Consider the following 26,489-nt stretch of genomic DNA (forward strand, 5'->3'; position numbering starts at 1 on the left):
ATATTGGTTTGTATTTTATTGCAAGTCCATTCCTACACTACCCACAATGCAATTTAGTCACTGAGTGGGATCACTGGAGGTAATATAGCCGATTACATGCTGGTTTTATACAATTTTATTTTCACATAATGCAGTAGCACTTCCCAGACCTGTAAACACACTCTAATGTGGTAAATAGATGGAGTTACCCTGAACCGTGCCTGAGATCAGCCAAAAAGACAGAGGACCCACTTTGTTCTTTTTTCGGGATATCATAAAAACTTAACTAAAACTGACAAGAACTGAGCCAAAGTTATAAACAACGGCTGATCAGTTTAGGGGCAAATACATACACCCGTAGGGTAATTAATATGAAAAGATTTACTAGTATATGATACGAATCTGCCACTCCGGGTGAGCAGCGGAGATATTTCTCTGTGGTGTGAAGCATCTTGAAACAAAACGATCTTTTCAGTGACGCGTATTTTGCGCGAAACTCGATTTTGGAGGCTGAAGTGAAGGTGGAGGAGTTAGAAATGAGTAAAAAGGACAACGGTAAGAGTTCAGCTGAGTGGCATGGCGTGTTTTGATTGTAACAAGCTGGTTCGCATGTCTCACACTCGTATCAAGCGAGCGACAACCGCTACATCCATCTGTAATGAGTTAGAAAGTTTAGCTAATAAGCTATTAGCTAGCTAACGTCACATACAGACTGCATGTTAAGCTAGCTCACCTGACGGATCTCAGTCCGTCTTAAGAGAGTTTACTCGAAAGACGGCAACTTTTACAGCATCGTATTGTTGTCTTAAAGCTTCGTGTATGAGCTGTACAACGATATGTTACTTCTTACATACTTAAGTTTATTTGTCACCAGCGATGGTGAGTACCTTAAGCTCACATACCTAGCTAGGTTAACATAAACATGAAGTCTATGACGCTAATGAACAGCGTTAAAGAGGCACTATGTAGTTTTAGAGAAGAAATTCAAACACACAATCTTAATATTTATGACATTAATGAGGTATTTTGACATATTTATTTTTTTCATAATGAATGAACAAGTTGTTCTCAGAGGAAAATAAGGTGCACAGAAAGGTGGCAGGGTCCGCCAAATATAAACAAAGCAAAACAAAGTGAAATTGTGTTTTCCTTTTAAGGTCAGTTTGTTTATTTAGTCATGGAAACAAAGAGTTTGTCAATTCAATTTGTTGAGGCGGAAAAGAAAATTCCCCAAAACCACAAAGTGCACTTTGTATAGTATTTTAAAGAGACCGTAACAATCTAGCTGTCATTTCTAACTATGTTTGAGATATAACAAGTATATTGTTACTTTCAATTTAAGGACTTTTTCAACAATGTTTCTGTCAGTTCATGTGATCAGACTCTCCTGCTGTCATCCACAGGAGCGTCGCTCATCCTCGCCTATCTGAATGAGAAGAACCGGCCCTACAGTGCTCAGGATGTCTTCTGTAATCTACAGAAGCAGCATGGATTGGGCAAAACAGTGAGATGAACACTTATACTGTATATAATATGCAGTGGTAGATATATGTGTGTGTGTGTGTGTGTGTGTGTGTGTGTGTGTGTGTGTGTGTGTGTGTGTGTGTGTGTAGCCTATTTATAGACCGATTACATATTTATCATTCTCTAGGCAGTTGTCAAAGCCTTGGAGCTGCTGGCGCTTGAGGGGAAGATAAAGGAGAAAACATACGGCAAGCAGAAGATTTATTTTGCTGATCAGGCGAGTCTGCTCATCTGACATGTTGTGTTGCCGCGTTTAGTCATTTTTATGTCTCAGCTGAAACTGACAGCTGCTAATCTCTCCCACAGGCTCAGTTCAAAGACGTGAAGGATGCGGACCTGAAGGCCATGGACTGTCAGATCTCAGAGCTCAGTGCAGAGCTGCAGTCTCTCACCCAGAGCTGCAGACAGCTAGACGCAGGTGGAGTACACCACTGATCACTGCATGTTTACCAAGGACATTGCTGTTTTGCACAAAGCGCCTCCTTACTGGAGGGACTGTTTTTGTGTTTACTGCGTGTCTTTGAAAGGGGATGTTGTGTACATTTCTGTGTAATCTCCACCAACAGAGCTGAAGGAGCTCAGCAGCGCACTGACAACAGAGGAAATGGTGTCAGAGATCCAGGAGCTGAAAGAAGAGTGTTCCGGGTACAGAGTCCGTCTGCAGAAGATAAAGTCGGCCACGAATCACATCACACCGGAAGAGAAAGAGAAGGTGGGTCTGCATTTAGACAACAGACTGTCGTAAAGATCTATCTAGTAAAGTTACTGCTGATGTTGTTGTTGTTGATGATGTTCTTTCAAATTGTTGTACATTATAATAGTATATTGCTCATAATTTTTAATTTTTCAGGTTTACAAAGAGCGGGATGTTTATGTGAAGGAGTGGAGAAAGAGGAAGAGATTGGTAAGAGCTGCAATAATGGATTGAAAGATCAGTCTGAAAAGCAGAAAGAGCCTACGTTTTCAGGCTACATCTTCTCAAATGTGGTGATTTGACACTTTCTTTATTTTATCAGAGGGTGAATATCTTTTAGCTTTTGGACTGTCACTAGAAAGGTGAACACATCCCATTGGTCTCTTGTGAAGATTGTGAATGCTACTTGTTCACAGTTATTTTTACATATAATCAGAAATATCTCGCAAATGTATGAAAAAGAAAAAAATAGTAATAATGTATGATTTGAGAAACAAACATTTAAACAAGAGCCACAGAAAACTTTTTGTCATACTGTAATATTTTTAGTTGGTAAAGATCTGATTTGAAAAAGTCTGTACGATTACAGAAGTTCCATGTTCTCTTTCTGTCAGCTTTACTATTACAAGTAGCAGTTGGAAAGTGAGATAAGGAAGGAGGAGTTGGGTTGCAAAGACATCTCTGTTATCATATAAAGACACAAGCTGTCGACACAAAGTTCTTCCAACGTTGTTCTGTTGTTTTTTTCTCAGGCTTCTGACATGATCAACGCAATTCTGGAGGGCTATCCGAAGAGCAAGAAGGAGTTCCTGGTGAGTAAAAGCAGCTCATGAAATCAACTGTCTGAAACTTTATAAGTGTTTTCCTTCGAAGCACTAATGAATAATAATATACCTGCTGTTGCGTTCACAGGATGAAGTGGGAGTGGAGACTGATGAGGACTGTAAGGCGGCTCTTCCGAGTACTTGATAAAACAAGAAAACACCTCGTCTGTGTGAGCCTGTGCAGTGTTAAGAATGTAGACACAACCGCACGGCCGTTTATTTAAAGCCTTTATTTATCGCCTTTTTCAACACATTGTACATCTCATAAAAGTTCAAAGAAAATACAGCTTTTCTAATTGGAAGTACATTTATACAAAAAAACAGCTGTCACTTGCGAGACACCAGCACTGTGTCACACCAGCAGACAGCGCTGAGGCATACTTGCATTTTCTTGTGTTTATTTTCCCTTTTTTAAAAACCAATCCTGAGCCTTTGATGAAAATGTAAATCTATTATTCATTAGAGCTTTGAGGGATGTACATCCTTTGTTGTTCTTATTACATGTTCAAGTCCATCTAGATGCCATATTCTTTTTGAAAACTGTACATAAAAGAACCACATCGTTGAAAGCATGGATGGTTATTCATGACCTTCAGCTGTTATGGGGGGGGGGTTGTCCCACTTTTCCCTCTACTTTTGTTAATCTTCCTTTGTACTGTTTCTTCACTCAGTGTTGCTGCCAAGTTATTAAATGTTCATGACAGTAATTTTTCATACAGAATTTCTCCAACAAAAGCACTTAGTTCATCTTTTTGATAAGAGATTTTGCAGGAGCATTAGCTGCAGAGATGGAGACCACGGCCCTGGTACATCTGTCTTCTGCTGTCGTCTTACACACTTTATTTTCATTAAACAGGACACATATTCAGCAATATTCTCCTTTACAAATGTTGACAGCACTCTTTGGATGGTGGTGTCCAGTAGATGGCTTTTATAAAAGAACCATTGACAGAAAATACGTTAAGCAACAAGACAATATTTCCCTGTGATTAAAGAAACAACAGTAAAGCAGCCCTTTGTTATCGAGCAGATGAGCCATATGTGTGATCGATTTTACTGAAAACAAAACTGTCAAAGGCATCAGGAAAACTTGCTTCATATGATACACTTAAAAATCAAGTATAAAAACACTCCTATGAGTACAGCGGCTGCAAATTGTGCATGGCCACGTCCATTGTTCCCACCAGGGACCCGAAGCCTCCGGAGGGTACAGTGACACAACGTTTTCTGTGTTTGCAGGGCACAAAAGGAGGAATCAGCGAGTGCTCTCAGCCAAACTGTTATTACCTGCACATCCCTCCGTTAAAGCTACTGATACTTTAATAGTAAACTGCAATCATCACAATCAACACTTTGTATTTAACATCACCTTCAAAATAAACACGACATGTATAACTGCAACTGAATAACTGTTCGCTTTAAACATTTAACACAATGCGTGGTGTAGCTTAATTATTGACAGTATAAACAATCATTCATAAATCAAAAGACCTTTCGGCTGTCTACATTGCACACCTATCACCTGTGAGATTTCACACTCAAGGTACAAAGGTTTGTTTCAATCAAACCTCAGTGGTAAAATGTTAAATCACCATGGAGCCATTGTAAGGAGAAATGAATAAGATTCAGGAGTGGTATGGCTGACTCACAGTGTTTGCTCACTGAAGCGGAGACGAGTCCTTTGGATCAGCATTAGGCTGACGTCACAGAGGTAAAGCTCGGGGCGAGCAATACAATCAGTAACCTCCATCTGTGAGAGGAGTCTTGACTTATCTCGAGGGCAACAGTTAATGCATACAGTGACCACAACTACACCATCTAGTCTACCAAATGCATTTAACTTCTACATTCATTTGGGAACTCTTGACTTCTGAACTTGTGTTTCCCCTTGGCAGATCGATAATAACATCTGCTCGATCTGATACAAATTTCCATTTCTGCCCGCACTGTGGGTTGAGGTAATCCATATGCAGCCAGGGAGTCACTGATGAGCTGAAGAGAGTGTAAATACTGTGGTGTGGCCTGAGGCTGACTGGAGTTTTTAACTCCACCCTGAGAGGCCAGAGCGAGCCCAAAGTCTGAGTTCAGTCTCGAGGTTTCACTCGATCAGTAAAGCTGACCGTTGAGCTGCCGGAGCACCCCGACGACAAACTCCCTCAGCGTCTAGGAGACAGAAGAAGCACACAAAAGATGATTCAACAATAACAAAGCCACACTGACTTTAAACTGTGTCTGATCTGCTATCTATAATCTATCGATTACTGTAACGAGTTCCCCAGTAAGGGATCAATAAAGTCTTGTTTCAGTGTCCAGAATGTATCTTACCTGTGGCTTGCAGTGCTCTTCAAGCCAGCTGAACACGCAGGCGGAGAGTTCTTGAAAACTGCTCACTGAGACAGAAGTACTGAAGGACTGGAACAGGGAGTCCATGATGTTCTGAAAGACGTTGAACTTAACCTGGTCAGACACCTGATCCCCTCCCTGCTGCGGGTGGTTCTGGTGGGCCTTCACTATGTGCTCATAGTTCCTGTAAGGAAAAACAGTCATCGCCCAATTAATTTTGAATTAATGGCTCCAATTTTTTAAAAAGAAATGAACTATTATCTCACGTTTTCATGATCTTAAGCGCCGTCACTTCTTTCCTTAGTACCGACACTTCCTCCTCTTGCTTCTTCTTTTCCTTGTGAAGAAAATGGATGTAGTCAATCGCTGCAAAAAAAAGAAAACACAGAAAATGCATCAGTCAGGGATTTGTTCACTCAGAGATTTAGGTTTCCATGAGGCGTCGCCCCTCCACAAGCATCTCTGCTGCCACTTCCTCCTAGTAAAGAAACTCCAGGAAGCACAGAGGCATCAGCGCTGTGTGACATCCACCTTTTTATAGCCTCAGGTGATCTGATCTTTTCAATCATTATCTTTATTACTTACGCTGTGCAATGAGACCACATAAAACTGGATGTGTACTTCGAGGTGAAAAGCAGCATGCAGATTATGATCAATGTTCATCCAAAGGATTCTTTTGGAAAACTGCTTAATTTGGACAGAAAACTCAGTGTATTCCATATGATTCCAAATACATACTGTTCATTGGTTCGTCTGGTTCGTCTACAAGGGTTCTTTCAATAAATAAATAAATAAATACATAAAATCACGTCTTACTTTTCTGCAGTACCGTAGCCTTGCTTATCTTCTGTGCTCCCACTGCAAATTCTGACTGCTGCTGGCAGGTTGGTACTATGGACTGGAGATCATCATAACCTTTCTAAAGCAATACAAAATTTTTAAAAAAGTCAGTAATAACTACTGGGCAAGTGAACATTGGGAACGAAATACAACTTTTCAAATGGCGTGTGCATTGTATCTATTGTAAGACATTACCTTGATAGCATCCCTGCGCTTCTGCTCCGCCTGTGTGTGCGCTTGTCTTCGTCGATCTTTATACGAGTCCTTATAAGACGCCTCGTGTCTGTAGTCGCTGTCTTCATCATCTGTTCAACGAACATGTTAACACAGATTAAAACATGCTTCTGACCCCTGACTGTGACAGAGAACACCAGCTGGCACACTTTAAAATGTACTGTTTTGCTATCAAATAGAACTTTTCTGAAAACAAATGTGGATTTCGTTAATCTTGATTAGTATAAAACTGTGACAAGACTATTTTTCTTGGCTTGACTTTCCCAGAGAGAAATATAACATTAGATATACCTAAAATCTACCACCCTGGTATAAAGAGTATGCTCTGCTGTCTTTTTTTCATTGCAAAAATTGTGCCTATCATTTCTTCTCAGCAGGATTCAGAGCAGCTGAATCATGCTCCAATTAAGTTCTATTTATGACTTTAGTGTACTTCAAACTGGCCTATGCATGACATTATTTGACAGAGGCGACTCAAAAAAAAAAAAAACATCTGACAAGTATGTACATACGCCGAGATAAAGATGAAACACAGTTCTGCATGCACTGTATTTTTCTCAAACATATAATTATACACTACAAACTCCTCTGACTGGTTTTATCAAGCTTGCAGAAGCAGGAGACGATACCAGCCGCTCTCAGCTGTGGATTTGTAAGCTCAAGCTAAATGCGAGGTGCTGCTGAAGTTAAACTGATCAACTTGGAAAAAGGAAGCCTGTAGGAGGGTGTCGTTAAAAATCCTTTACTTGTTAGGGGAACTCAGAGTTGGGGAGAAAAAGTGCAGAAAGGTTTTCGCCCGGCGCTTCCTGAGGGCATGACCCGAACGGGGAATCAAACTGAGTGAACTGCTGTGATTCGTTAGTGTGCCTGAGGCAAGCCTGCGTGTTTTTGTTTTTAAAGCTCTCTAAAAGAATTACCATCTCTTTATATCCTATTAAGAGTAACTACATATCATGCAATTAGAGTAGCAAGAAAGGATTTTTCTATTGTCAGAAGTGGTAAACAAAATGAGAGAAAGCAGGCTCTGTCTCAGTTTAACAAGCAGTTTAACAATAAAAGTCAGTTTTTTTCTACAAATATTTCACATAATTTAGACTCTGTGTTTGGTCATTATGGGGATTGGGTCAACAAAGCAAACACATCACAGTCCAAATGTAGCACAGTTGCTGTCAGATCCCTTCTATCACACACATAATACCTGTATTTGGTACTGAAGAGGCACTTGTTGAGCCGATGCTGTTGGCCCTGGACACGACTGTACCCTTTCTGGCACCATCAGTGAAAAAACCTGCGGAGTAAAATAGCTGACATCAAAGATCTTTCACTGCAAGAGCAGGAACAGATCTGACATGCTAATCTCAGGGACCATAACCACAAGGTCACCATCATACAGCCTAAACATCAAATTCTATGACAATCAACAAAATAAGAACTGACTGGATACTCACTGTGGTCGAAGCCGCTGTCGCTGAAAGCACCGTCCGTCTGCTGAGCCATCACCAGACAGCAGAAAATGGAAAGAGGGAGAAAATAGAGATTTAGAGGCTGAGGAGAAAATTGTGCTGCCCAAAATACATCAACAATAGAGCGGCAGATAGGCTGCATGTTAGACTGTCTAAACCCCCTCTGAGCATTGCCCTGATTTTTTCCAATTTAAGTATGCAGGAGGATAAACAGCTGTGCCAAATTACCTCTTCACTCACAGATCTAGGGCACCACAACACAATGCTTTCTTTAATTTGTTGACCCCAAAAATGAGTCTTTTTTTTTTTTTCCTCCAATGATTCCAGGGCGCATAACACTGGACAGGGTGTTCAATTTCAACACTGAGTCTTTTGCTAGATGTTTTTTTCTCTTCTTCCCCAATGTTTCCATCTCTTTATCTACAGCAGAATCATTTTCTAGGAGAGTATTAAAGGTTGCCCTCTGCAATATATCAAATGCCTAGATCGATTATTTTGTCCAGGAGTCCATTTCATGGGGAAGATTGGGAAGCCTCTTTCCAAAGACACATCACAGGCATGTTAATGTACACAACTTGTTACAGTCATATTTATATTGACTGATAGATTATAGATATTGATTAAGTGGTGCCCCCCGCTCTGAGGAAAGCTTCGACCAATACCCCTGACAAGGAAAAGTGGACAAAGTAATTTTCTGATGACAAAAAGACAATTTTATGATGCTAATTATGTGTTGGGGCTGCAGACAGCGCTACATCTACAAGCTTCATAATGGTAAATTTTACTGCACCACTGTCAGCTTCTTCAATAAACCTGCACTTAGCTTTCACAGGGATATTCTCAGGGACGTATGAAGAAATGCAAAACAGGAGAAGTTACTTACATATTTATTTTAGGCATAACCGAAGCGCACACGAGGAACATGAGCTGCTCTGAAAGGACGTTTTGTTTACTTAACTAGCTAACAGTTAGCTTCATGAGGTTAGCAAACGTCATCTAGCTCACGTTAGCTGCGCAGCTAACAAAGCCGTGCCTCCTCGTAACGCTCCCAAAACTTACAACTTTTGTACAGAACAACGTTTGACACTTGCCACTGCGGACACGTGGCAAGCGTGACAGTCTGTTCAAATAAAAGTTGAGGTTTAAGCAACACCAGTTAGCGTTACTTACTTTCCAGTGGTCCTCTGGCGACGTAGTCGGGTCCGTCATTTTGGAATGCAAAGTAACTACTATCGCTGATGCGTTCGCGTGCTCCACGTAAAGTCTCCTTCTTCTCCAACAATAAGGGGGGAAAAAACGAACTCTGACTGCCAAATACACAAATAAAAAGTAATCTTCTTGGCGATAAACGCTTCAATAATTAGCGTCACTTTTGATCTGTAACATGCGTAATGGGCTAGATTCATAATCAGCTCCCCCAAAGGAGCTAACGTTACTATAAAAGCACATAAGCATCAACTTATGATGAATGTTAGTATGAATTACTATGAATCTAATGCAAGCTTTTTAATTGGTCGCACAAAGATGCCAAAATACATTATTTCAAATATACTAAATGCTACTTTCAATCTTAAATGGACTGAAGTGTTGTGATGTTAGATTAGACGTCTAATATCCGAGGAGACCTCAAATGCAGCGACCCTGCATGCAGTAGTTTGTTTGAAACACAGGGGGGCGCTGTTGGACAATCCTCCCCCTACCGTGTCCCCGAGGATTCACTCTGCCTCTTACACCTGTGCTGCCACAGTAATCTGGCCTCATGTTGAGGGAAATACCCACAACAAATGTCCCTTCAGGGCCGTGCAAGACAATGAATGGCTCCAGTGCGGTGAAAATGGAGTCATGGTAATGTTGGAGAAAGTTTCCTTTGTGTGTTTGTTGGTGCATTTTACACCTGTACCTGCTTTGGTTAGCGCTCTCCCTCAACCTTTCCTTTCACACCTTTTTCTTTGTTTATTTTTTCAACTACCTTATCTCACTTATCATCCACCTACTCATTGCATGCATGGTACGTCTAACGGTTACCATGTTTATCTTCCACTCTGTCCTCCACCCCAGGTTCTGTTGCTGTCATGCACAGGAAGTTGCTCTTCTGCTTTTGTGTTTCTGTGGTTTCTGTCAGTACAGCAAGAGTCACACTCCCCTCTCCTTCCTCTAACACGCAGCCCTCTGTACTCACTCACCAGAGGAGTTTTTCGGTCAACAAGTGCAGAGACTAGTTATTCTTAGGTGGGTCTTTTTAAGCAGGCCCCCATGAGGCTTGTAACCTTTAATTCTCAAAGGTACTTTTAGAACGAGAGTGACAGGTTCATGAGAGGACAGACATGAGGAAGAACTACCTTTTTTCATCATCCACCCCGTCCTCAGGACCCAGGCGGATTCACTAGACCAGAGGCTCGATGTTTCTCTCCTTGAAGGCCCAAAGACTCGGTTTGTTTCAGGCCTTCCCGCTCTAGTCATCAGGAGATTTTTGTCGCTCTGTTTTGGAATACACTGATTTCTCAGGAGAGAGTGTTTGTGTAAAGCTTTCCTCCTGGATTACTTGTGGAGATTAGTGATGGGGAATGCGGCTGCTGGGGTCTTGGAGCAGCAGCCGGCTGAGGGCCGAGAGGCCAGGAACTCAGTCGGAGCAGCTTCTGGAATGAGCAACCCCACGCCGACCTTGCAGAAGAAGCAGCCGGCTCCCCCCAAACTGCCCATGCCGCCAGAGGAGGAGCTGGAGGAGCGCTTCAACCTGGTGCTGGTGAGTGGCTGCACGGGGGACGGCGCACGAAAACAAAGATTTGTGTGCTCCGTTTGTGGTATTGAGGCCATGGGATAATTATGCAGGTACACATTGTTCAGAGGCACAGAGCAAAACAAACCACGTCCAATTTTCAGCAGTTATTTCAAACCCAGTCTTGTAATGAACACTTGCACTCTGTGATTGATTCGTGCTGCCAAAATACAATTTGAACCAAACACAGGCTGCAGATGAAGCCAGAATATTTTTCACATTTATTGCCCCCTCGTCCCCATCTGCTCGAATATCTGAATCCAGAGGTGGGTACAAACCTCACAGAACATCCGCCGAGCAAAGAGACATTTGACATATTATCTTGTTCGCATGTTGTCAATAACTGCTCCATTCAAATATGAGCTCTGACAACAGGAACAGTGTTACCAGATCGACATACATCCCGTCATTCACTGTTAGGTTTGAAAATGTCAGAAGAGGAATATGGTGCTCGGTGCATGTGCGGGGTAGTTGGCCTCCAAGGGGAAGTTGAGCAACACATTTAAATGAGCGAGGCCGGAAAGCAACTGTTTCACCACTCTTTCAACAGTCATGAAAACAAGATGGAAAACCTTCTGATGAGTTCTCCAAATACTGGAGGCACCACAAAGAATCACGTATCAGAACACACTGTCCAGTCTTTGACTGTAATTGCTATTGATCACTTTATTTTGGACTTAGTTGTTTTTGTTTTTTCCACTCCAGCCAGCTTGTATCAGTGCAGGATGGAGGGAAGCTGCTGACAGTTTGTTGTGGCTAAAAAAAAAACATAGCAAATAAGTCCAGAAGGTTTTTTCATTATTATCTGATGATGCTTTACAATTACCCACAGAGGGAATGTAACTAAGTACATTTACTCAAGTACTGTAATTAGGTAAAGTTTTGAGCTATTTGTAATTGAATACTTGAATATTTCAATTCTCTGCTACTTTATGCTTCCACTCCAGGGAATAAATGTGCATCGCTACATTTGTTTTATAATCTTAGTAACTAGTTACTTTGCAGATTACCGGCTGCATCAGAGCCAGAGATTTTCAAATAAATAAGTTAATTGCAAAACTTTTACTTGAACGTTTGATACTTAAATCCCTTTAATTTCAGACACTTTAAGACTTTAACTCTGGTGCTGTTTGTGTTTTACCGTGAGTTTTTATGAATAAGAGTCATGATCTCAGTGTGGTTGGCAAACACTTCATGTATATGATAACATTCAATTCATTCAATTATTTCACATTCGGCAAAACTTCTCCAAATGTTGTCAGACCATAAGATGTGAGCATGTGGCGAGGAGTTACTGTTTCACTGTATTAATGTGACATATTGTGCTCACTCTGAAACTGAATGCCATTTTGGTGCCCACACCTCCCTCCCAGGCATGAAAAGTATGACCTCACTTCCTCTTTGGGAAGTAAACTCTAGAAGGAAATGAGAAATACTTCTTTATTTCTATATGCTTTCTATGTGTGCTCACAGTTTATCACATACATTCATGTAAGTGCACACAGATGGGTTTTTTTGTTTTGGTTTGTTCTTCAGTTTTTTTGGGGTTTTTTTTGTTCGTGTTGTACCCTCACAAACCCACAATGGGACACCGCCCTTGCCCCGTGGTTGAAGACTCTCCAGAAGCAAAACAACGGTCATTTCCGTTTTTGCTTCTCTCTTTTTTCTCTCTCTCTCTCTCTCTTGAAGCTGTGAAAAAGGAGCGGCTGAAGGTATTAGTACTGCCAGTAAATCATCATCATCATCATCATCATCATCATCATGTGTTTGGAGTCTTAAATCAGGCGTAGTGACATGGCTGCTGTGGCATGCAGCAGCGTTGTGCAAAGCAAAAGTTGTGTAAAAACATACAACAAACATACAACTTAGAATAAAGGTAAGGAGAAAAGTAATGTAAGTAACTACACAATCAGTCCCCAAAGAAAGAGTTGATGACTGTAATTAAAGGCCTTTATTTGAATGAAAGTGATGGAGGACCAGTTCTTGCCTCCAAAAGTATAACGTCCTTAAATAATTTTTTTTCCACACACAAACTCCCCAGTTAGGTTCTGGATCTTTCATAACACTTAATCAGGCGTCATGTAACCATTCAGCTCTGAGGCTATTTGAATGAGAGAATAACCTTTTATACGACAGGCGTCGTTTCACCGTCGGGCGGAGGCGACAGCTCAGAGTGAAACTGCACTTTTTGGAAGTTAATTGAATGTCAGCTCCTGAAATAGTCGAGTCAACCTGCGCCAGAGACGCCTGGAGGTGGGGGAGATTCTGATCGCTGTCAAATCCTCCATACAGCTCGACACACTGTGAAAGACTATAAACACTCTGCCTGCATTCAACTTTTAGAATGTGGATTTAAAAAATGCCACCAGATAAATAAAAATGGTGAGCAGTGGAGTTGGTTTCCTGACGTTTAATTCTGCCTTGCTGTGTAAAATTTGACAAAACATCATCACATGAACAAAAAGACTCAGATGATTCCCTTGTTATAATAATAATACTAATAATACTAATAATAATAATAAACTTTATTTATACAGGAGCTTTTTATACATCAAGTGCAGCTGAAAGGTCTTTGAAGAAGAAAACAATGATCAAACACATAAAACAGAATGAAAGATAAAAAAGATGAAGCGAGGTCATCACAACAGGTCTTGTGCTGTTGCTTGTGTAACCTGTGTTGTAAACTTCAATGCATAGAAACAGAAGTTTGCACCGTTCTTTTGTGAAACAGTATTTGTTTTCTGACGTAAATGGTACCTACTGACAACCATCAGTACATACATGACAACACTGAGTCATCTGCACTTCCGGCAGGTAGCTGCCCACCCTTCTGCTTTACGCGGAAACTGCATTTGTGGTTTGATTTGAATATTGTTGCGTAAGAAGGAAAGATGAAGAAATGTCATATTTCTGTCCTGTGAAAAGAACAAAAACGTGTGACTAATATAAAATTCATTTGACCACATTTAGATTGTTTTAAATATTCAAAAAACACCTCCTCTCTCTTTCAGAGCCACATGAACTTGCCTCCAGACAAACTGAAGCTGTTGAGTCAGTACGACAATGAGAAGAAGTGGGAGTTAGTCTGTGATCAGGTGAGATCAAGATCATTTATTTATCCATTTATTTTTGCGTCATCCTCATCAAAGCAAACAGGATTCTTGCAGCGGTGCCTTCACTGGGACAGAGTTGACACAAAGTATATAAACACCCAAAATGGATCACGCGGTGACGAGCAGGGTGCAGTGTGAAAACCCTGCAGCAGTTTCTGTGGTTGCAACCGGTGGAGGCGTTGACATGGTAACAGAGGGCGTTCGCTCTCTGCTGTGTTTACTAAGACAGAGCAGTAATGGCTTCAGATGTGCACCGGCAACCGTGTCCAGCCTCGTCATCTCGCCAGACACGTTGATGAAAATGAGTCAAAAGCTCCTTCTGATTTGAATGAATGAATTTTGGTTTCTCTGCCGATCCTCCGTCCTCAGGAGCGTTTCCAAGTGAAGAGCCCCCCGTCCACTTACCTGGCCAAGATTAAGAGCCTCTACCAGGATCAAGGAGGGGTGTCTCGCAGGGTCAGTGTGAAGCGTCGCCCTCCTCCCCCTCATATCTGACACGTCCTTTCATTTTCTACCTGAACACTGATGTCATGATTCTCACCTCTTCTGTTTCTGTAGCTCAAGAAACGGATCCAAGACGCCACCCAGGTCCTTAAAGACTTGGAGATATCCCTTCGCACCAATCACATCGGGTGAGCGCGTTGGACCCTTTGTAATGTCAGTGCTGTGTAATGTGATTTCATGTAGTTTTTGTTGTACTTTAACATCATAAACGTCTTCTACAACACACACCAGTCGCTGATGTCACCTGTTAAAATGAAGTGTGACGCATCAGCAGACCTGCTCAGTAATGTCAGTTACACAGCGGTAGCTATCTCGTAAAACCATCTAAACCCTGTTTTCGTCAGACCAAGTGAGGTGAAAAACCAAATTGTACTGAATTGAGCAAGTTTGTGGTTTGCTGCTCATGAAGTCAAACTTCTTGGTGAGAGAATGATTGTGTTGGTTTTTTTGTTTCTTTCTCTTTTTGCCTGAAGAGTCAACTGAGGCCAGAATGTGTTGTTTTTAATGCAATTTAATGTTTCATGACTCGCTCTCTGTCGGTTTATAGATGGGCCCAAGAGTTTCTCAATGAGCAGAACAAAGGGTTGGATGTTCTGGTGGAGTACCTGTCCCACGCACAGAGTGACGTCTCGTGAGTAGCGGCAGCGCGTGACAGCTCTCTAAGAAAGATGATGCTATATAATGACACTACTTATCATCATGGATGTCTGTTGTGTGTGTGTGTGCGTGAACTCTTCAGGTTTGAAGTGGAGAGTGTTGAGAATGGAGGCACCCTGTCAGATAAAGGTAAACCAGCAGAGAGGTCGATGGAAGACTTGACTTCCACGAAGAGCTACAGCAGCTCCCACTCACACGGGATGACCAGAGCTGCTCGGGCGCTCACTGTGAGGTGAGGATACGTGTGTGTGGTGCACTGTGTGTCGTGAACTCTTATTGAAGGGGAACTTTTCAGTTCATGTCGTCAGAACAAGAGTAAAGCAGGGCAGAAGTGGCGTGACGGTGGCATGAGAGGAGGAAGTTCTTATTTTCATTATACACTTCAAGTAAAACGTCAAAATGTCAAGACTCCTCTGGTCCATCAGATCCAGTTAGGGGAGCGACTGACAGCTACGCCAGCCGACGATCTCTCTGCCGTTACTCCATCATTGGAGCGTAACGTTCTGTGTGTAGAGGCACAACCTCTTCACAGTCCTGATACTGACAAGAAACACTGAGTTTCATGAGCTAAAAGAGAAACTGTTCCTTTGTTACTGAAGCCGATTCTGAGGTTCAGTTTCAGCGTTCATCTACACAAGGCATTTTGTCAAGGCAGTCATAAGCCCTGTTTGATGCCATCTCAGAGGGTCGACTTTAATCCGGAACTGTCAAGTTTATCTCGACAGTTCGACTTTATTCAAGAAAATGTACTTTTCGACTGAGCGTGTTTCTTTCTCTAAATCACCATTTTTTTTGTTGTATATTTAGGTCAGAAGCTAAAAAGTCCTCCATTAGTGCAAATACTCACGCAAACAGAGACGGCCCTGATCGATCGACCAGCTGATAACATGAAAAGTTTGATCTGATCAGTGTCTCTGTCGCGCTGGCTCTGCTGCCGATCTTCAGTCTAATCACCAGAAAGCACTTCCTCTAAAAAACTGAGGCGTTCAAAACCAAGACAAGTGCTTCAGTTTCTGCCACCATCAGTCGTTCATATCCTTTCAGAATTTCCTCCTTTACATTTCTTTCTTCCTGGCGCCACATTTCACCTGTCAGACAGACACAGTGGATGTCCAAGGAACAGCGCTGACATTCTGTGTTATAATTGGCCGACTGTGCTCACTTCAAACCATTTGTATAGTGTCTTTTTTCTTAAAGCACCTATTCATGTGTCCGTACGCTTGTCATGGCTCTGCAGAATAAGTTCCACGCTGGGAAACAAGATGCATAAGAAGTCCCATTCATCCTACCAGAGAGATGACGTGCACGTCTGCATTATGTGCCTGCGAGCCATCATGAACTACCAGGTAGAGTCTCAACAGACCCATAAATGTGTCTTTTAAAGAAGTGATGTCTTATTGTTTGACTCAAAAATAACCAAACTTCTCCTGCATCTTCTGGTCCATGTGCTCCTCTCCTGCCTTCAGTCTGGATTCAACCTGGTGATGACTCACCCGCGCTGCGTGAACGAGATCACGCTCAGTCTCAACAGCAGGAATCCCAGGTGGGTGCATTTGTGTGTCGGACCCGAGTGCGTCTCCTTTATCCGTCTGTGTCCAGCGTATCTAACCCCTCCTTTGCCGCTGCTGCAGGACCAAAGCCCTCGTGCTGGAGCTGCTGGCCGCCGTGTGTCTCGTCAGAGGCGGACATGACATCATCCTCTCTGCCTTCGACAACTTCAAGGATGTGAGAAGAGCTTCTTTATCGGGGATCTTGACATATTGCAACTGTTTCATTTGACTTGTGACTGTTGCTCGCTCAGTCATGCCACTGTTCCAGACTTCCCCTATCTGGTGACTCATTTTGTGACAGACACAGTCCACCCGTCACGTGAGCTGTGGACACAGCTTTAGCACATGGAGAACAGTCATGTTTGTTATCTCAAAGAGCAAGAACAGTCCAGGGGTGAAAAAGCATGTCGTAATTTATGTGGTGATGAGTGAGATCAGCTCCACGTCACAGACACGTGGATCTAATGACTTCTGGCCTGCATGTCATTAGCTCCAGTTAGATAACAGTGAGCTAGCATTCCAGCTAACACCAGCGTTTGACAGACGATACACAATATGATAGTAAAGGCTTGAACTAAATCTAAAATGTAATTCCACATCCTGAACACATTTATTTGAGCCTAGAAGTGAAACACCCAGGATGTAATCAAACAGGAATGTAAGCCAGGAGAAGTGGCTGAATGCTAACGTTAGCTGATGGGTTATCAAATGTGGGGTTTTACCTTGAAATACTGACCGATGCTCCTCCAGATTTTCACTATACATCATCTTTTCAGTCGCTGAAAAACTGAATTATTTATGTATATACGACTTGCCTAACATCATCACAACATAACATTACCCGAGAGCTTCGCATCCTGAGCTTGACGTCAGAGGAAAATGACTGTGTGTGGATAAAACTGCTCACAAAGACACTAACAGATACGTTCCTGTTTCTCCTCAGGTGAGCAGAGAGAGGAACCGCTTTGAGAAGCTGATGGAGTACTTCATCAACGATGACAGCAACATCGACTTCATGGTGCGTCCACAGATGTAACATCAGCACAAAATGGCCGACAGTTTGCTCACAAATAAAGGGACTTTAAATGTTGCGAAGAGAGCTAACTTTACACTCCGTCTCCAGGTGGCCTGCATGCAGTTCATAAACATCGTGGTGCACTCGGTGGAGAATATGAACTTCCGCGTTCACCTGCAGTACGAGTTCACACACCTCTCACTGGACAAGTATCTGGAGGTGAGTGTGTCCGTGGCTCACCGGCGATGTATCAGGTTGAGAGTTTAATGATAAAAATGTGAAAATAATAAAAGAGGTGCACGCAGCGAAGAACCTGGTGAGAATTATCACCTGAATCTGCTGCTCAGCTCGGCTGTACAGAGTCTCAGAGTTCATTGCTGAATCGTCTGACCACAACCTCAGTGTTTTGGTTCACTCTCCCTGCTCTCATAGTGTTGTTTTCAGCCACAGCAGGGAGCAGACAACCTGCTCGGCAAACAAACAGCAGACAGGCGCAGCTGGAGACCGGGCTTGTGAGCACAGTGGAGAATTAAACAGCAGAGGAGCTAAATGTTTTGGTTTTTTTTCTTTTTCTCAGGAGTGTGTCGAGAACAAAAACAGAGCCAGTGTGGTAATATCCGCCACAAACACGGTGTCAAACGACAATCCCGCTCTGTAACTGCTGGACTGCCATATCAAGCGACACATCTCGATACTTCCTCCTTAGACACAATTATCCACATGCTGGCGCCGATAAAGAGGCACTCAGCTAAGACATTTCACTTATGCACATCGTTTGTCTCAGTTCAAATTCTGTGAAACTTGCATCACAGTGTGGTGAATAAATATACTTCCTGCGTGTTGCCTTTTTTTTTTTTAAAGGGGTATTTCGTAACTTTCAGTCAGACAGATATCATGACGCTTCATTAGATGATTGTCTTGCAATGTATTGATTATCGCAGAATCGACAGCTTCACAACTAATTCAACCTTATAATATTGTCTGAAGACTAATTACAATTGTCAAAAAACATCTTCCTGCATCTGAAGAGTGTAAAAGTGACTTTGTGGTAGGGTGTGGATGCTGCACGCTCATCCAGTTCCCCCTTTTTTGTTTTGCTGATGATGAACTCGGAAAATATAAAATAAAGTATTTTAAGTATTTAAATATCTTCCATAAATCTTTATTTAAAGGTCAACCTGAATCGATCCCTACCCCAAGTGTACATTATTTCTTTAACAAAGCAATAGCTTAGCTAACTTCATGTTATTCTAAGCTATTATTTGTTCCTATCATTCATCATTATTTGTATGCGTCTGTGTGTCAGCGTCTGAAGCAGACAGAGAGCGAGAAGCTGCAGGTGCAGATCCAGGCGTACCTGGACAATGTGTTAGACGTGGGAGCCCTGCTGGAGGATGCTGAGAACAGAGGAGGGATGCTGCTGCACGTGGACGACCTGCAGGAACACAACGCACAGGTCGGCATCAAAACAAATCAAAACAGGAGGCTCTGTCTGACGAAAAGAGGCCTTGATGTTGTGAAGTAAATGTTGTCTGTGTTGCAGCTGAACGCCCGGCTTGAAGAGATCGAGAGCCGGACCGGGGAGAGAATATCTGAACTTGAGACTCAGCTCATGCAGGCCACCAAAGAGACGGAGCTGCTCAAAGTAAGTGCTCCTCCGTGACATGTACAGTGTTCAATGAGAACCATTAGCCGAGTAAAGGTGTGACATTCTCAAAGGTGATTAGTAATAATAAGGTCAAAAGAGTGGCATTTCACTTTGTTTTAATTATCTTTAAATGAAAGTATAATCTAATCACCTTCGATATGAAATAAAAAGACGAGTGTTTGCACTCAGCTGGTGAATCTGTAAATGACCTTGCATATTAGCAGCCTGGCTTTGGGGGATATAAATGTCTCGCTCTCGGCCGGTCGCTCTCTGCCCCTTTGGTCCGCAACGATTAACAGATTGCCATTGAATTTTGCACAGACACTCATCGTTAGAAGAGGATTAATCCCCAAATGATGTTGGTGACTCTGATTTATCCTCTTTTCCTTAATAATTGTCCCAGGCTGAAATATCTCAACAGCCATTGGGTGGCGTGCATTTAAATTTTGTACTTACATTCATGTTTCTGTGAGGATGAATTCTAATAGCAAACTATAATTATAATGGTTATCAATATCAGCCTCAGCTTTTTGGTTTGTGCCAATGACTAAATGTTCGTATGCTCACACTACTGTGATCATGCTGACTTTAACGTGTAGCTCAAAACACCTTTAAGTCATTGACTGTATTAAATATGGTTGGAGGTTTGTGTTCTTAAAAGTAAAGCTACTTAAATTTGCATCCTTTCTTAACTGTCAGCAACTCCTCCAGTTACAAAAAGAAATCAGATTGTATGTAAGCGGATTAGAAAATGACCCTACTTCTCACGTGATTCACTTTATTACATGTGTACAGCTACTCTGGCACCAAAAAGAAACAAGATGGCGACAGTCTGAAACCCGAGGTTTCAAAATAGCAGTGCTTCATGTGGGGCTGACTCGTCTAATTACAGCCTTGCAGAGCTGCTAATATGCCTGCAGACTTCAGGTTCAGGTTCAGGTTCATAATTATATTTATGGTTACTACAAGAATAGGTTAACATGCTTTAATGCTCAGAAACATCAGTTTTCTCATACTGTACAGTGCTGCAGCTCTGTATCCTCCCTCTGAAACTCTGTCTGAGCTACTGTCTCTTTAAGGCCCGCCCCCTTGAATACCCAGTCTGCTCTGATTGGTCAGCTCACATATGCCTGAGCCAGCACAGCTAAGAACAAGAACAGAGCAGCTGTGCTAAATTCTTGCGTGTCAAACTAGCAGCTACGCATATAAATGATATGTGTGTGACATGTTGATGTAGTGTTGTCGCAGAATTAAAAGCTGATGAGGCGTTTCAGGAACAATGTTTTCTGTGGGAGAGAAGAGCTTCTTTTAACTTTTTTACCTTTTACATGTACAAGAATTCATATAAAACAATAAAGGAGAGGACAAAAACACAAAAGCATTAGTTTAATCAGCATTATTTAAATAAGACAGGCTCCTAATTAAATGCTCTTTGTGGTGATGTGTGTTTTTTATATTTGTGTTTGTGTCTGATAGGAAAGCCTGCGAGAGTCCTGTTCTCAGGTCAGTGCGCTACAGCAGAGAGAGCGGGAGCGAGAGCTGGACAGGGAGAGGGAGAAGGACAGGGAGCGTCTGAGCACCTCCGCCCCTCAGACGTCCTCAGAGCTGGAGCAGAGGATCCAGGAGCTGCAGGACAAGGGTCTGATCCGGCTGGGACGCAGCGCCTCCGGAGGTCTAGACATCCAGGTGGTGCCGGTCACCGTGGTCGAATACGTCCAAGCTCCAGCCTCGGCCGCCCCACCCGCTGCTCCGGACTCTGTCAGTGAATCTGCCGTCTCTGCTCCTCCGCCACCTCCTCCACCGCCTCCTGGAGGTGCAGGGGTAGTTACTGCTGCTCCTCCTCCTCCTCCTCCTCCTCCACCACCTTTACCAGGAACCAGTGGAGCTGTTCCTCCACCTCCTCCACCTCCACCTCCCCCACCTGGTGCTGGACCTCCACCTCCACCTCCTCCACCGGGTGCTGGACCTCCACCTCCACCTCCTCCGCCTGGTGCTGGACCCCCACCTCCACCTCCCCCACCTGGTGGTGGACCTCCGCCTCCCCCTGGTGGTGGACCCCCACCTCCTCCTGGTGCACCAAGCACTGGTAAGAGGGTTAACAGACGAATCTGAGTATGTAGAAACAGTGAATATCTAATTTGTTCAAAGGTTTAGCCTTTTTTTCTGTCTTTTCAGGGCTCAAGAGCAAGAAGCCCATTCAGACCAAGTTCAGGTTGCCTTTGTTGAACTGGCAGGCCTTAAAACCGAACCAGGTGACGGGCACCGTCTTCAATGAGCTGGATGACGAGCAGGTTTTAGGGGTAAGAGTTTGGATCTCATCATATTACAGATGTGTTTTGTGTATTAATCAGTGTTTTATCCTGATCATCTCTGCCGCTCATTCTGTCTACATCAGGAGTTGAACATGGACATGTTTGAGGACTTGTTTAAGACCAGGGCCCAAGGGCTTCCGGCAGATGTGTCCTCTGTCAAGAAGAAGGCGGTCCAGAAGGCCCCCAGCAAGATCTCCTTGATTGACCCCAACAAGGCAAAGAACCTCGCCATCACTTTACGCAAGGGGGGGATGAGTCCATCTGCAATCTGCACCGCCATCGAGACGTATGTGCTTCACTGTTGACATTTCTGAGCTCTCCTCCTTTATCTCCGCCTCATACGCTCACTGTTGTGGCCTTTCCTACTCTTCTGTCCAGGTATGACCAGCAGGCTTTGTCTATAGACTTCCTGGAGCTCCTCGAGGCCTTCATACCATCAGACTATGAGCTGAAGCTGCTGGTTAACTACGAGAAAGATGGCCGACCGCTGGACGAGCTGACCAACGAGGACCAGTTTATATTACAGTTTGGGAAGATTAAACGCCTGAAACAGCGAATAAACACACTCACTTTCATGGGCAACTTCCCGGAAACAGTCAAACGTATTCAGCCGGTCAGTCAGTCGCATGTTGTGTTTTGAATTGGTTTCGAGTTCTGACGGCAGATGTACTGATTTCGTTTTTTACGCCATTCACAGCAACTGAACTCCATCATCGCCGCGTCCATGTCCATCAAGTCTTCAGCCAAACTGAAAAAGATCTTGGAGGTGAGTAAAAAGAGAGAATACAACACGTTGATGTAGATTCGAAATGTGTGATTTCACATCAGTCGTCTCATGTGTCCCCTTCAGATTGTTCTCGCCTTTGGAAACTACATGAACAGCAGTAAGAGGGGAGCGGCGTACGGTTTTCGGCTGCAGAGTCTGGACCTGGTAAGTAGCAGTTGCTTGTACATTTCATTCACTTCGACCAGACGTCAAGGATACATATTTTTTGTTAGTTTGTTGAAAGAAAATAGTTCTTACATGAAACTGCTGACAATGAATTCCCTGGGTTTTCCTGAGAAACCAATTCAGGCTTTCTAGATGGATAAATAGCACTAGCAGTAAGAGGGAAAATGTGTGTATTTAAATCTTCCTTTCCTGGAACGTTTCCTCACTTCAGTGCACTCACGCTTCCAAACGTTACAGCCTCACAGACTTCAGATATACATTTCTGATACTTGGTGATATTTGGTGTTTGTTACAGGTGGAACTGTTGCACTGCATTCAACATCTTCTTTGCTTTTCAGCTGCTGGAGACCAAGTCGACAGACCGCTCACAGACGCTGCTTCAGTTCATCACCAGCATCATCCAGGAAAAATACCCCGACTTGGTCAATTTCTACACCGACCTGCACTTCGTGGACAAGGCAGCCCTCGGTATGTACACACACACACACACACACACACACACACACACACACACACACACACACACACACACACACACACACACACACACACACACACACGCTTGTGATTTAAATTTGGAGTGACTGTTATCTCGGCGGGCTCCATTTCTCTGCCAGTATCGCTGGACGGCATACTTCAGGACATCCGCTCACTAGAACGGGGGATGGAAGTGACCAAAAAGGAGTTCATGGTTCAGGACGACAGCCCGGTGCTGAAGGAGTTCATCAAAGTCAACTGTGAGCAGCTGGAAGCTTTGATCAAAGACAGCAAGACAGCACAGGTTCGCCCACACAACACATCTACAGAACACCTCATTTCATGCTTTTAGATGTACATTTCATGTTGCTGTCTGACTCCCTCCAGGAGGCATACGGCTCTGTAGTGGAGTATTTCGGAGAGAACCCCAAAACCACGCAGCCCTCCATGTTCTTCCCGCTGTTTGGACGTTTCATAAAGGGCTACAAGGTGAGCACAAGTGACTGGTTTCTGATATTTAGCCATTACCATCGCTGCGTTGCATTTTAATCAATTGTTCACCCCCTTCATTAAACGCAGGCTGCACAGCAGGAGATTGAGCAGAAGAAGAAGATGGCGTGCGAGAGCACTGAGGAAAAAGAGCCGTCTCCGAGCAAGGCTGGGGCGCAAAAGGTAGCAAGACAGTAGAGATTCAACAGGTTTTGTTTATGTACAGTCTTCTCAGGAATACCTGATACAGCGTGAATCTATATGTGTCTTTTTCTAGGGTCCAATGATGCCCAAGATGCCCCAGATGGACCTGATAGCCGAGCTGAAGAAGAGGCAGAAGCCGCAGGTACGCGAGGGGAAGGACGGCGCCCTGGAGGACATCATCACAGGTACAGTAACTCGTGGAGTCACATTTTGATATTTTAAACGTGTGCTGCGGCATGTTTGATGTTTACGTGTTGATGAAACTCTTTCCTCTGCTTCAGATTTGAGAAACACACCATTCAGACGGGGGGACGGTCGGCGGCCGGCACAGCGACAGGAGACCTGAGCCACGGCTGGTCCGAGAAACCTTTTTACAAATTTAACTGGAATCACACTCAAACATACAGACAGAAGAACAAGCTTTAAAACGTTCGCCTCATGGCAGTGTGTATCTTTGGCAACATTTTAGTGTGAATTTGTTGTGTAAATAGAATTTAAGATGGAACTATTTGATGTTTTTTGACCGTCCGTGAATTTGATTCCAAATCTTGTTTAAAAACAATTTGATTATTTTTATGGCACCTCGTGACCTTTTGTATGCTCTACGTTTTATAGTGTTGTTGCCTGAATAATAATAATAATAATAATAAAAAAAATCATTTTATTTGAAAATAAAACTATTTTTTAACCATTGTTTTTGTATTTTCTTCCACAAAATTAGAGCTTTTACCTGTCATGTGATGCAAAACACCATTTTCTGTTCCTGAAGACGGGACTCATCTGTATGAGTGGGGATGTTATAAAAAGTAATCAAAAACAAATCAATTACTTTTCAAAAAGGAAAACACAAGTTGCCTTTGAATATAAAACGTTTACCCATCAAATGTATTTCATTTAAATTTTTATTCTTGTATCATTTGAGTTTATGTATTTTAAGTTGGAAAGAGTTTTTATTTCAGCACCTCACAGTTCCATTCGCCACCATTTGCATTTAAAGGAGAAGTTCGCCCAAAAATGAAAATTCAGTCATTATCGCCTCGCCCTCGTGCTGATGGAAAGTCGAGTGAAGTTTCAAAAAAACATAAAAGGCTCCATACAGCTCATTCACTGTAGTCCAAGTCCTCCAGAAGCCAGGCGAGCCAAAAATATTTTCTGTTCACCCTCTGAGCTCGTGAACTCACTTTAGACAGGGTGCATGCTAACTCTTTTAGCTTAGCAGCTACAGTGAATATTCTAGACCAAAAATGGCTGTAAATAACCTTTTTTCAAATCAATTTGGGATTTCTGTGCTTCCATAGACTTGGATTACATCAAACAAGCTGTATAGAACCATTTTATGTTTTTTGTGGGCTGTTTTTATACATTTTGAAACAAGTCCCCATCTACTTCAGTTGTTCTGAAGCTGTTTTGCTGTGAAGCTCCAGAAATGGTTTGTGGAGCACCGTTCCATCGGTATGGGGGTGAGTAGGAAATGGCTTTTAAGGCACGTGGTTTTAGATCAGAGAGCTGCCTCTGAACTGTACATCGTTACCAAGTCGTGATAAATATATCTGAGATTTGATGAGAATTTTAACACAGTGTGAAATGATGTAGTAAATTTTACAGACCGACAACACACAAGGGACAGTGATCATGTTTTATTGAACGTGATAAATGCTTAATGAGCATGAGCAAGTCTGCACGAGCCCAGATGTGAGTGTGTGACTGCCAGGTGGAGGAAGCTCTCTAAATCCAAATCCAAACACAAAAGTAAACACATTTAATAGTTTTGATTTATATAATTTGAAGTAGTTTTCAATTGAGTTTTTTTCTTTAACATCCATGCACTCAATTCCAGATGCAAACACGTCATCATGAAGCAAGATCAGACGCCGCCACTGTACAAGAGAGCTGCACTTTATTGGACACACAATCACAGCAAGTTATGTACAAAAGGAGGCAGGTTCAGCTGCCTGCTGTCTTCTCACAGGAAAAACACACACATTTCTCACAGAATATCATGGCATCCACACTGATAAATTAGTTTTCTCCAGTATCAGTAGGCTTTTAAATTTTATATATCATTATATTATAGATCTATTTTCTGTTTATTATTTTTGTTCTTATATCACACTACTCTACAAATGGGAGAATCGCTCTGTGGAAAGAGTACACCATTCAGCGGTGACTTCTCTGGTTGGGCTGCGCTCAAGCACTCTGAATCTTAGACATTCAACCCTTTCTGCCAACTATCTTCATCGCCATCATCATCGTCACATAACAACACAGTAAGACTGAACATGCCTGTGTCACAGATACCAAAAAAAAGACTCATTCCTCATGTTAGTAAACCTTTTAACACACTTCAGAACCGCTCGTCTTCTTTCTCTCTTTCTCATTTTTTTGAGAAAACATGTAGACAACATTTTTTTTTTCGACTGCACCGTGCGATTGCTTGAGACTATACATGCATTGTTTTGTATATACCTTTTTGTATCCCGTCGTCATAGTTTATTAATAAAACATCTTCTTTTGGACATAACAATTTTTCGAACTCGCTAGGAATGACTCGGCCTATTTACAAGTCAATTTTTGTTTTTCTACTTTTTGATGCCAAGATTTTTGAACATCCACACATTCATGTAAAAACCTCATATACATACTACAGAATGTAGGTTCATTATATAAAAAAAGAGAGGATGGCAAAGGAGGAGATAAAACTTTGAATTCATACGACTCCATGTAGTTCCCTTACTGCTCCGTTGTGGTGGTTTTAACAACTTCTGTGGTTGAGCTTTACTGCTACTTAAAGCCACTCGGTGCAATAACTGGAAATGAAGAAGAAACAAAATGGATTTTTCCACCGACTGTAGTGATTAAAGAACCTGTCGCCTCGGAGCGCTTTTACACCG

General features: G+C 42.6%; 3 protein-coding genes across 4 annotated transcripts; 2 read left to right on the top strand and 1 right to left on the bottom strand.

Annotated features, from left to right (window-relative positions):
• The first annotated feature begins 380 nt into the window (after positions 1 to 380).
• LOC119014398 (PSMC3 interacting protein) lies at positions 381 to 3,728 on the top strand. The gene is made up of 8 exons (XM_037089523.1): positions 381 to 534; positions 1,383 to 1,483; positions 1,631 to 1,720; positions 1,810 to 1,921; positions 2,070 to 2,215; positions 2,354 to 2,407; positions 2,950 to 3,009; positions 3,110 to 3,728. The coding sequence occupies exons 1-8, from the start codon at positions 516 to 518 to the stop codon at positions 3,164 to 3,166; spliced, it is 639 nt and encodes a 212-aa protein (XP_036945418.1). The 5' UTR covers positions 381 to 515; the 3' UTR covers positions 3,167 to 3,728.
• Positions 3,729 to 3,844: 116 nt separating this feature from the next.
• On the bottom strand, positions 3,845 to 9,187 carry mlx (MAX dimerization protein MLX). 2 transcript variants are annotated; one of them, XM_037089521.1, is made up of 8 exons: positions 9,072 to 9,187; positions 7,887 to 7,926; positions 7,637 to 7,726; positions 6,400 to 6,509; positions 6,181 to 6,283; positions 5,631 to 5,730; positions 5,347 to 5,548; positions 3,845 to 5,184 (listed from the first exon to the last, which is right to left on the bottom strand). In XM_037089521.1, exons 1-8 carry the CDS (start codon positions 9,108 to 9,110, stop codon positions 5,128 to 5,130), a joined length of 741 nt encoding a protein of 246 aa, XP_036945416.1. In that variant the 5' UTR covers positions 9,111 to 9,187; the 3' UTR covers positions 3,845 to 5,127. The 2 variants fall into 2 exon arrangements, with proteins under 2 accessions (XP_036945416.1, XP_036945417.1); XM_037089522.1 differs by having other exon boundaries at positions 7,887 to 7,923; positions 9,072 to 9,146.
• A 411-nt stretch (positions 9,188 to 9,598) lies between these two features.
• On the top strand, positions 9,599 to 24,021 carry fmnl1a (formin-like 1a). Its single transcript, XM_037087975.1, has 26 exons — positions 9,599 to 9,746; positions 9,960 to 10,644; positions 13,689 to 13,772; positions 14,160 to 14,246; positions 14,349 to 14,422; positions 14,842 to 14,925; positions 15,034 to 15,183; positions 16,189 to 16,297; positions 16,418 to 16,494; positions 16,583 to 16,676; positions 17,445 to 17,519; positions 17,625 to 17,735; positions 18,823 to 18,972; positions 19,060 to 19,161; positions 20,641 to 21,250; positions 21,340 to 21,464; positions 21,560 to 21,762; positions 21,855 to 22,089; positions 22,174 to 22,242; positions 22,327 to 22,407; positions 22,767 to 22,896; positions 23,046 to 23,209; positions 23,293 to 23,394; positions 23,485 to 23,577; positions 23,672 to 23,783; positions 23,880 to 24,021. The coding sequence occupies exons 2-26, from the start codon at positions 10,459 to 10,461 to the stop codon at positions 23,942 to 23,944; spliced, it is 3,372 nt and encodes a 1,123-aa protein (XP_036943870.1). The 5' UTR covers positions 9,599 to 9,746; positions 9,960 to 10,458; the 3' UTR covers positions 23,945 to 24,021.
• Positions 24,022 to 26,489: the final 2,468 nt, after the last annotated feature.

This window comes from Acanthopagrus latus, chromosome 23, assembly GCF_904848185.1.
Source record: "Acanthopagrus latus isolate v.2019 chromosome 23, fAcaLat1.1, whole genome shotgun sequence".
Classification (NCBI taxonomy): Eukaryota; Metazoa; Chordata; class Actinopteri; order Spariformes; family Sparidae; genus Acanthopagrus; species Acanthopagrus latus.